General features: G+C 40.9%; 2 protein-coding genes across 2 annotated transcripts; both read right to left on the bottom strand.

The window, feature by feature from the left end:
- Positions 1–5,985: 5,985 nt before the first annotated feature.
- On the bottom strand, positions 5,986–6,678 carry TrAFT101_000018 (uncharacterized protein; the record flags this gene model as incomplete). The annotated part of the gene is made up of 3 exons (XM_066125885.1): positions 5,986–6,101; positions 6,319–6,471; positions 6,603–6,678. 3 exons carry the CDS (start codon positions 6,676–6,678, stop codon positions 5,986–5,988), a joined length of 345 nt encoding a protein of 114 aa, XP_065981982.1.
- A 2,483-nt stretch (positions 6,679–9,161) lies between these two features.
- On the bottom strand, positions 9,162–10,641 carry TrAFT101_000017 (uncharacterized protein; the record flags this gene model as incomplete). Its single annotated transcript, XM_066125884.1, has 4 exons — positions 9,162–9,337; positions 9,541–9,594; positions 9,858–10,191; positions 10,396–10,641. The coding sequence occupies 4 exons, from the start codon at positions 10,639–10,641 to the stop codon at positions 9,162–9,164; spliced, it is 810 nt and encodes a 269-aa protein (XP_065981981.1).
- Between the last annotated feature and the right edge of the window lie 1,333 nt (positions 10,642–11,974).

The raw sequence follows: 11,974 nt of genomic DNA, 5'->3' as shown, positions 1-11,974 counted from the left end.
AACATTCACAAGGCCATAAACTACCAAACATCAAAACAAACAGGCCAAGTGATAAACTTAACATCAGAAAAATAAAACCTTACAAAATTCTAGAACAAATCGGAGAAGTCAACTACAAGCTAGCCTTGCCAGACACAATAAAAATACAAAATCCAGTCTTTCACATATCACAACTCGAAAAAGCACAAATTAACAAAAAAACCGGAAGGCCCATTTTAAACAAAATTATTATAGAAAATTAAGAGGAAGAATACAAGATTAAAAACATTATCGCTGTACGCTAAAACTCCAAAACCTAGAACATTAAATACCTCGTCAAATAAAAAGAATACTCAGAACTTAAGAACTCATGGGAGCCCGTTAAGCACTTCAGCTCTCAGGCGCCAATAAAAAAATTTCTTCAGACACTGGGCCTAAATCAGCAAGCACTACATTCTAATCAATTACATTAACACCACCGTTAAGCTATACATCCACCACCGCCTTTAACTTAGCACGCTCCAAGTCGTCTAATTCATTAAGAGACTAAGCCCCGCAACAAAGCATCTGCTTACCCCGCACATTAACCTATTAACGCTGCTCCTAAAGACGCAATAATCACATAAAACTCTTATTCATTCATTAAGACAACAACATTAACTGTTGTTAATACTCTATTAATTTCTGTTACTGCTTAAGAAGCTCACGCTCGGCCTAGCGCTCAGCAGCATCCAAACGCTCCTTTTCAGCTGCCAAACGCTGTGCTAAAAATATAAATTAGCAAAACACACACTTATTAGAAGCCAAGGAAAAACGCTCACCCGCGGCCAGAGAAATGCCATTTCCATCACATGTCCAACCTCTATAGGTATATTCTAGACATTTATTATACCCCGTCGCTATCTTACAGGGCAAGCCACAAGAATTATAAAAAGAATAAGGCATAATAAGGACCCCAATAGTCTTAATAACTATTATCGCTGCTTTACAATAATCAGTCAAGCTCTTAAAAACTAAAGAATGTTGTTTAGAAACACCACAAGGCATTATAAAGAAATACGGTTACTTACTACCAAAGGAAGGAAGAACAGGACCTTATGTAGTCTTAGGCCTTGAGGACAAGACTAACGGAAGGGGGGCATCGTGTCACGAACCAACTATATAAGATCCCTTTAATATATACCTCCGGGTGAACTACAGACAAGATAATCAATTATAATAAAGGAAATGTATTCTTAGCAAGATATATACCTACTCATGAGATAAGACTGCAACTCTAAGGAAGCATTCTCATCAAGTATAATATAACTTACATAAGTAATAACCACAGAACAACTTACTATATAAGACCGTTTAATACGCTCATTAAATATAGCTTAAATAGTCAGTCATTAACATAGCATTCATATAACAATTAGATTGGACTCGCATCCAAAGTTATCAGCTACGTAACTAAGACCGCTTATAAGATCCCTTGCATCTCTCTGCTAACATAAACCCGACGTTAAAGGTTTATCCCTTGGGAACTAATTACCCTATACTAGGTATAGGATCAGAACGTCACACTCTGTTGTTATTATATATAAATATCTACATTATCCGCTTTATTGGTAGTGTCACTTATACTCTTTATCTTTTCTAAGTCTTCATTATGTCTTTTTATATTTAGAAGTTCAAAAGCTCTAACTATACTAAAAAACAAAAAAATAATAATAAGAGTATAGCTCTAATTTCATCAACTCTCTCGCAATCTACTAAAATAAAGCCTTTTTTTATTATAAAAAGAAAGGTACTTAGTGTTTAGCTTCTGAGAAAGATTCCAATTGTTGCTCAGAATGTATGAAAGATTATAAGGCTTTTACTGCTCAGCAGTCCTTATACATCTCTTATTGTCAGGATTAATTGGATAGTAAGATAGAGGCTGCTGAAGAGGAAGTAATGTTGCTTATTACAAGGGTCAATTATCTCTGTAAGCAGCGCAAGGATTAAATAGAGAAAGCAGCGCGAGCAATATCTCGCAATATTAATAATTTAGAAGAATTGGAGAGTGTAGAGCAGGAACAAGAGGAGAGCGGCTGTAATAAAGCAGCTCGCCAGGCTATGTTATTAGTGCCTAGTTCAACTACTAACAACGCATCCCATTCCAAAGACGCTGCTAATTAGTTTGCATTTATTCTAGATCCTCTATTATTTCCATCTATAGAGCCTAGTAATATACTTACAGAGACACCTAGGCGCTTTTAGAACTACTTTCAAGTAATATATTATATACCTTTTAACTATATAAATTATTAATATCCTTTACTTCTTACTAAAAAAAAAAAAAATTTTATTCTACTATTTTTTATATTAAAGAAACAACATATATTATTATTAACTACCTTAAATAAAGTTTTTATTATAATTAATTCCTTTTTAACATACTGGTCCTTTTACTAAATTTCAATATCTGCCAAGGTATGTTTTAAACTGCTAGTGCTAAAATTTAATGTTATTAAGAGTTTTTCTTAGCGGTGGCAGTGGGGTCCAGGCTCCACTATCGTAAACACCCATAAACCTGTTATATAGCAAAACATGTGGTAGAACTGGGGGTGGACACTGTAAGGTACGTCGTGTAATATACAGTAATTAATTAATCTCTGCAATGCAGGAGCATGCAATGCTACATAAATGTAGATGCAACAGTATTAATCACATAAATTCAGCCACAGGGTAAGCTAGACTCGGGAATATACAAACTCCGATCCAGGTTTAATTTACCACGCGGCAATGTTAAAAGCGCCCTTACGCTACCACCCAAGCCCTGACTTCTACGCCACTGCAGGCTACAACAAACGCCGCTCTTCGCCTTCAATAAATACTTCACGTAGCAAGCCGCAGAGGGCGCATGAAGAAACCAGAAAACATGCACCCAAAGCCAACAAGTCATGTCTGCCCTGCCGTATGCGCAAGGTCAAGTGCGACGCCACCGTAATCGGCCTCCCCTGCAGCAGCTGTACCAGCAGGCAGTGCGCTAAGGACTGTGTGCTACATGTCCGTAAGGGTCGGTCTAGGTAAGTGGTTCACTGCTAGGATAGCTTATGGTTCCTGATTGACGAGGCTCGTGCTAAAACTGATAAGGCTCATAGGAAAGCAATACACGTTTTACCAACTCCTAGCAGTATACAAGTATACCTAGAATATCTCTCAGCTGCTTCTCTCGTCTTCTTATTCTTCTGCTCCTTCAGCAATCCTTTTAAATCCCCACTAACCTATTAAAAGACCAGACTCTCCCCGGCTATATCCTAAAGTAGCCAGTTAAACACACTTAATCAATCTAATCAAAGATAATCTTCCACTTCCGATCATTCGGACTGCTAAAACCTACCTCAGACTGAACCAGACCTGCTCTACCTTAATATCCTAAATGACGCTGTAAAAGAAACAACAGAATTAAGTCAGCATCATACTATTTCTAATACCCCCTACCGTCTAAGGCCGGAAGAGAGCTTTACTCCTTGGAACTGCCTATGGACTAAGCTACCCTAATTAGACGACATTAATAATAAATATCTTGCCAAAAAGGGTGTCTTTAATCTACCTCCTCTGCAGCATTTGTAAGACAGTCTAGAATCCTTTATTCCCCCACCCTCTTTAGGTCTTCGTCTTTACTCTACTTACAGGGGAAAAAAATAACAAAAATACCCTAGTTAAAATATATTTTAATTACGTCTGTACTTTTGCTCCTGTAATTAACAAAGCTGATTTTATTCGCAGCTATTAATCCAGCGACTGCTCTTTATTCCTACTCCACGTCATATTAACACCGGCCAGTCTCCATGCGCCAGTGGATATGCTCTCTGCCTGTGGCTTTACTAGCCGCTCAGCCGCGCAAGAGTCGTTCTTCTCCAAGGCCAAGCTGCTCTATAACTTTGCTGCTAAAGATAACCTATTGTTAATGCTTTAGGGATCCATTATCTTATGCATGGTGATTCTTAACCACCCCACCGACCGGGACTTTAGCTATTGGTTTCATAATGCAATCCATCTTGCCACTAAGCTTGACCTACAAGACACATACGTTCCCTACTCCTAAATTGTAATACCTATAATAGTTATTGCAGGTACTAACTGCCTACTGACTCTCCAATAGGTGTATTCAAAAAGATAAACCCCACAAAATTATAAAGTTATATAAAAGGATCTAGTAGACTCTCTACATATGTCCCTTTTCTTATCACTATATTTTATTCCCCCTACTCTATGCTTACTATAGATATATAGTTTTTAGACATTTTTAACGTCTTTGTCAATACTAGACGCTCGCAACTACTTAAAAACACATCCGCTATTAAACCAAAGACGGAGGATGACTGGGAAGCTGAGGATGTCTCGGGAGCATCATCCGGCTTGCTATCGGTAGTCACGCCTTAGCAAAAAGCATCTCCTGTTGCCCTCTGCGAGTTATCTTAAATATATATGTGCTAGCTCTATGTGAATCTTTATTCTTATTCTGTTTTATTTTTATTTTCACTCTATACTAATACTATAAGCATAGCTAACTCTATTTAATCGGCCAGTGTTTGTCCATTGTAATAAACAAGCCACATCAGGATCCTCGCCAAATAATGCATCCACTCGATATATAGCGCAAGTCTCTTGCTAACAAAATACACGTGGGTGGAAATATTAAAACTGACGTATACTATCTAAATATACAAGCCATAAGCTACAGGTTTAAGTGCATATTGTATCGTCTAATACAACGCCGTTTGCAGCAGTCGCAATATGCGGACTGGAGCGAGTGGGCCAAAGAGCGGCTTTAATCCGCTATTCTTGAGTTAGACATGATCTCTATAAGGGTGTTGGCGAGTGGTACCCTTCAGGACTTTCCCATGCCTTTATACATTCTGTCCATTTCTTCTCATTTTCCTAATGCTTAAGCATGCTTTATAGAACGCACTAATGGAACTAACAAAGGCCTTGTTAGCATTACCACAATAACTACGCTGCTCGCTCTACACATTAAATCAGCCCTTAATCCAGCCAAGACAGACCTCGTCCATTCTATAGCTCGGATATCCATCAGCCAGACAATGCTTATTCTCACCCAGGGAAAAAAAATACCAGCCCTAAAAAAAGCGCTACCAGTATTTAAGGAGATCCTTGCAAAGAAAAATCTATATCCAGTTCAACCCAGCGTTCTCAGTCAAGCCCCTACACAGTCGCAGTCGCAGTCGCAGGACAACATCATAGCAGATGCTTACACCTCGCCGAACGCACAGTTTAATATAATTCCATCTTAATTAAAGCAGGGTAAGAGCAATCTATCACTCTATAGAGATTTCCTAGGACTTAATTTCTTAGATAATTGGAGATTGAGCAGCTGGAATTCACTATTTAATGTTAATATAGGCTCCCAAGGACAGGCGGAATAAAGGCATAAATAATTATTTAGCTATAGCAATAAAATAACCTAAGCCATTGCAGCAATCATTTTATTTATTATTATTTTCTCAATTATAATCAATTTGGGCAGTAAAAAGGATATTCAATATAAGAATGCTCATAGCTAGATAGCTTAAGTCTAATTGATCTCCTTTTATCTAATAAAAGACAATGCTTGTACTCTTTCGTTAAATATATCTAATACACACTTCCAAGGAGTCTATTACTTTATAAAATAAACAGATGGTAAGGACCAATGTCTAATACCTTAGTACATCCTGTCAGCCCCATACAGCTTTTAAACTCTTTAATAATGATATCCAGGCCAAGGCCTACGCCAGCAGAACCATTATACTAACAGCAAATTAGATCAAGAACACGATATTAATAAGAAACGAACTATATCTTTTCTGCTTGAAATAGGGGAATAAATGGTCTTACCGCTAAGCCACAGATAGCAATTCTTCCCCCAAAAATAAAGTCCGCTCCAAGGGCGATGGCCTTGAAAATGTCCGAGCCCCGGTAGACGCCACCATCTAAAGCTAGAGGGATCCTGCCCTTGGCGATTGGCGCAACTTTTCAAAGGATGTCAATAGTAGCAGGTGTAGTGTCTAGTTGCCGACCACCGTTGTTAGAGATAATAATACCATCCACCCCATATTTAATGGCATTCTCAACATCCTCTTTAGAGGTGACTGCAGCCGGAAAATAATTCAGTCAGTATATAAAACAGTATAAATAGCGGGGTCCAATGTACTTTTTACAGTAGAACTAACCTCCCTTCACCCAGAGCTTGAGATCTATCTAGCTTCGAACCCAAGGAATAAATTCTTCCCAGGTTTCAGAGGCACCTAAAATTAATCCATAAGAAAGTTACTTTAAATAAGTGCGAGGATGTTACATAATACATACTGACGGAAATTTCACTTGGTTTCACATGTTGTGCGGCGACGTTTAGGAAAGTCGCGCCTGGTGGAATAATGCTCCAATTGTTGCGCTCATCCGCCAGACGTCGGCCATACATGGGAGCGTCCACGGTCAAGATAACAGCGTTATATCCAGCAGCTGAACACCAAGTTGTCAACAACAGTTTACTATAAGTTATAACTATGTACTTAAAGTATAGGGCCTACCTTTGGCTCAGATGAGTAGGTTGCTCAAGACTTCGCGCTTATTCAGCGGGCTGATGTAAATACCGTACGGCGTAGGGCCATCGGTTCTTTGGGCCGCCACATCTTCCAGGGAGTCATTAGACAGGAGAGAAAGGACCATGGGCACGTTACATGCAGCTGCAGCCTTTAATATACCAATCTCACCATCTGCATAGATAAGTCAATGCATTACACTTGAAGCCAAGCCAAAGGGTACTGCCGCTTTCTTGCCCCACAATATGGTGCTCATGTTAATGTTCTCGACATTGCGCAGGACTCGCAGCCGTAGAAGATATTTATTAAACGCAGTTTCATTCCAATTAAGTCTACAATCAATTATATTTAAAGAAACAATCTATAATAATTAACCACTCTTTAAACAAAAAGGGAAGAAATCACGCACGTTAGTTTATCCATAGCGCCGCTATTATAGTAGTCTATATTTCTCCAGCATTAGCTTTATCACGCACACGCGCCCCAGTAAGAAAATCCCACCTTAATAAAACTGCGACAGTTTCTCAGATCCTGCCCTCTTAAGGTCTTTAATACAGGCAATCTGCTGGTCTTGTATATTAGAGGATATTTTCCCTGTAGATTTGGTTCTTCTTTGCAATAGCTAAACTTCTAATATGCAGACTGCGGATATTGCTTCAAGGCTGACGATTAAAAGATCAATTATTTAATTCATTTACATGGACTTCTCTTATATTAAGGCAGTGGCCTAGGATAAATAAAAGTGGTTTTAACAAACCCAAGATAAATTCGCTGTAGTAGTGCTTACTCTAGGCGCGTTTTACCTAGAAGCTAATCTAATCAGATAAAGCTACACTGTAATCAGGCTATTTTATTAATTGTGCTAGAATAGAACTCTCTCTTAAACAGGAGCAAACGTGCTCGATTACGATCAACCTTTGCTGGGTAAGCTCTATGCGGCTGTATATCAGATACTTTATATTAAATATATTCAGCAGATAGACTTAGGTGGTGTATTTCAAGTGCACAGATAACCTAATCAACGCTTACCCTCATTAGCTGTAAGTTATTCAGTCTACCAGGGTATATACATTAAAGTATCAAGGATATTCTTTTCTCTTATTAGTCTATTATTTAGGGATTTTTATACCTTAGTATATTAGACTTTACTTATATTACTCTTTTACTACAGCTTACCCTATAAGCCAACTACAACATATTAATTATAAGAGCCAGCTATAAAGCCAGCTGTAATATAAATACTATTGCTATAAATGTTTTATAAAAGTAATATTTTGATAAAATTATTAATTATAGCATATAAGTAGATAGAAAATGAAAAAGATTCACTAATAAGACTTCTGGGAAAACACACATTAACAACCTAATATAGGATTACCTACCCCTGGAGCCAGACAACTTACAGCTAATAACAGTTAGCGTAGATCAGGTTGTTAGTACACTAGTGTAGCACGACAATCTGGAATATTTAAAGCTGTGTATGTGCTAACCAGCTAGCTCATTAACTCATCTCTAAAAATCCCAGCTCCAGCTCTAACACACCATCCTGCAGGGATAATCTCTAGTCTCCAAAAGACTACAAACTTACCCATCATTTACTAAACATCCCTCCAAATAGCACGTAGACTAGACGCAGGGACAGAGACAGGACTCTGTCAATCACTCTATAACTACGTGGGTTAATCTATGCTATGCCAAGCTGCAGGGTATGCAAGTAGCACTTTATTAAGTATATGACAATCTTAACCATCAGCCTCCCAACCCTGGCATGTATTCTTAACGCTAACCTAAACCAATCAAGTAGCCAAGTAACTCAAGGGTAGGGGCAACATAGTAGCTACAATAGGCACAAGCGGGTAAAGAATACCATCTGGACACCGTATTACTAGACCAAAGCCACCAGCCTAAAAATGCTAACCGCTAAGAGAAAGTCTTTCAAAAGCTTAAACTATTGAGCAACTTTAGGAGGAAGCTGCAAAAAGAGGGAGGGTTTCAAGGAGAGTAAGGCAAATTAAAGGAGCTGTATTATATAAAAGCGCCGGTGGCTCTACGTATGCGTGCCTTTACAGTTGCATGAATACAAGAGGGCGATGTTGCTGGGTCTTATTCTTACTCATACAATCTTTGCATAGATAAAATACCAGCAATAACAAGCTTATATTAAAATCATAAACCAGAGCCGTTCAGTAGCAATTTAAATAAAATTGAAATCAGGCAGACTTCGTTTACTTAAGAGCCCCATTAATCCAGCCAAGTTTTAAACCAGGCAGGGGATACAGGTGTCAGCTGGGCGAAGACAGAGCTTCATGCCAAGCCATTGCCCACAGCCCAGTTCAGGGTAGATAAAGCTGCGTTAACAGCATCATCACCTAATGTTTTCGCCATCCCCCGGAAAAAGGACAACAATTTGAGCCCCGTCTGCGCTCGGCTTGCCGCTATCTACAAAAGAGTCGCCCCATTCTTCTTCTCCACCTCTTGAACAATTACAGCCTCGGCCGTCTCTAAGTCATCCAGCCACTGGGAAAAGAAAACAACTTACAATTTCTTCAGCAACAGAGCTATCTCCAGACAATCCTGTACAGTTAGCAGCAGCAAATCCCAGCCAATGGTTCAGGGGTTAACAATGTTATAATAGGTTTCCACTTCCTGAGTGCCACTACCCGTTGCTTTCGCATCCGAATCAATCAGCTGGCCCATGACCTCGGCCAACAGATCGATAGAAATCCAGTCCAGGGCCGTAGCACCGCCTAGATTCACGGGCAGTTTGCCGAGGTAAGCCAATGCATCTATAATCTATTTAATGGATCAGCACAAATTGCTGGCTTAGAAAACAGGAAAAAATGGAAAGACAGGAAGCAAAGGCAACTTACCGCTGGCACTCAATCCCTCCGCATCCATATACTACCTTCCCCGTAAGTCACAACAGGTCCTCCAACTTAACCCACGCGCAGGACCGAGAGACGCAGTACGCCTGATTAAGCAGCCTTACTGAGCAGGTGCTCAGCCACAAGCTTGGAGGCGCCGTACCCGTTAATGGAGGCATCTAGATTTATTAGCTTAGTTTCAGGTATAGGGCCCAAGATGTACGAGGGCCAATTCATGGCGCCACTAATAGAGAAGACAAAGAAGAAGCGAATCTTGTGCTAAGTCTCCGTGCAGATGCAAACCAGACTCTGGAGCCCGACGAGCTGTGTCTCAAAGGAGGACAGAGGGAGATTAAAGTTAACTTCCCATGCATTATCTGCCAACATCATTATTTAGTCATTTTCATAAGGGTATGCTGGGGGAACAATGCATATCACTCACGAATTATAGTCGTTGCTTGGTCTCGGATCTCTCTCAAGTCCGCCTGGCTCAGGCCAAGAGCCTCGGATGCCAAATCCATCTGGACAAACCGGACGTTGTTCTTCCGGTTCGAGGACAGCCCCTTCGACTTAAATATCTCGGCCTGTCTACAGGCCGCATCCTCCATGCTGCTGCGGTTCAAGCACCAGACTTTAGCAACACGATTGTTCTTGCACAGAGCATCAAGGAGATATAAGCCGATGGCCCCCGTCGTGCCCGTAAGGATGACGTATTCCTTTGGCTCCCTGGACAACACAAATGACGGCAAATGCTTGGAAATTGTTTGGGATACGGCCTTGGTGCGGTGGAGATCCGCCGTATCTGTTTCTTAGTATCCTTGACCGTTACTCTGCAGTTGCGCCCACACTACATGTGCTAGCCTGGCCATGGAAGCATTCGCATATATTATGCCGGGATTTATTTGGATAGGAGAGGAGGGAAAAGCAGAGCTAAGCAGTCTCAAAAGTCGGGTTACTTAGAGTAAGTCGAAGCCGTGTACAAGAAGGTTATCGTCATCTTCGACCTGTTCGAGTTCCAATCCCGGCGATACAATCTGAATGGCTTCCCGGATACCAGCACGGACAGTTCCCTCGCTGCTCCCTTCGATCTGCAGGGAGGCTACTGGCAAAGAGGATAAAGGTTCTAAGCCGACTGAGTCTCTGTAGATGTCGTCAAGCTCCTTGGTATAGAGCCGATCAATTCCGTAGCGTGCTACCGTACCTTTAGGTGTACGCAGGAAGGGCATGCGCACAATTCAGACAAAGTTGCAGTAAACCTGGGCAAAAGCAGGCAAAGTCTTATTGATAGCCTCAATGGCTGGCCACACTTCTTCCATGATCTCAAGGTCGGAAGCCTCCAATCAATCCTGTGCCGGGTTGAGCAGCGCGGCCGTTTAAAAGCGACCTTGGCCGGCAATGTAGACGGCGGAAAGCCAGGGGTGGTGAGCTAACTGGAATTTAGCCGCTGCAGGGTTGAACTTTTCTCCGGTTGCAAATACGACGAGGTCATCCTTGCGAGTCTCATACTTGTATAGTTCAGGGATTGTTAGATGGCGCGAGTATAAGTCTTTGGTTTTATATATGTCTAGCTCGGGAAATGTCAGGAAGATGGTCTAGGTGGCTGCCAACTCTTTTCTCTTAACAAACACTAATTCAAACAGTGTATCCGAATAGAGTCGCATCTTGTAGCCGCAATCTGGATGGAAATGGTAATACGCCCACTCATCCGGATGCGTAGTCACAGACGGCACGACCAGGCCTTCCGTTATACCCATAGTCTGCATGATAGGGACATGGGGGTTGATGATATTACCCACAGGCGCCGGGACAGGGCCACTTAAGGACATTACAAAACTTGAGTTTCGCAAGTTTGTCCAGGATACGAGGCGTGTTAGCAATGTCTATGAGAACAAGGGGTGACATAAATGCGGAGTCTAGTTCAATGTTGGGGGCGGAAAGACAATTGTAAATCTAAAGAAAATAACATAGAACAAGCTAAAATTTAGACCAGCAGCCTAGAGATGTAAAACACCTTACGTTTAGCCACTGACTTCTTCTGTTTCTAGGCGTGTAAATGCATGTGTAGAGGTACTTATATAAAATAAAGGTAGTGCGTTTAGCATTTTCGTGCCAGACCACTCTGCTAAAGTGGGCAACTTTCCTTAGATATGCTTCATCCTACAAGCGCATCACCAAAAGACGCAGTTGCCAGTGTAATCAGTATTAGTCATAGCAGGCCGGTCGAGCCAGTGGTGTAAAGTAGGCACAAAGTGTTATTGCATCCTTCCTGCCATTCCTTTACATAGCAATATAGCTTAACGACTTTAGGATCAAAAAGCTCATTCACTTCAGGCACTTAAATTAAGGGCGGCTTAATGAAGTCGAATTTGCCGACACCTGGTATTGTAATCTAGAACTCGCAGCCAAACTGCTTGATTAGAGAAAGATGTACTTTAGGGCTATTTCGTGGCGAGGACAGGAGGACCTTGTCGAGCATTAGTTGCAGAAAGAGCAGTAGTGGTAGGATGGGGATCACACCTTATTACTAAGTTTTATAGCTGCTACCACCAGAAGCAGGTA

This window comes from Trichoderma asperellum, chromosome 1 (genome assembly GCF_020647865.1).
Source record: "Trichoderma asperellum chromosome 1, complete sequence".
Taxonomy (NCBI): Eukaryota; Fungi; Ascomycota; class Sordariomycetes; order Hypocreales; family Hypocreaceae; genus Trichoderma; species Trichoderma asperellum.
The sequence above is the reverse complement of the archived record's forward strand: the minus strand, read 5'-3'. Positions and strand labels throughout refer to the sequence as shown.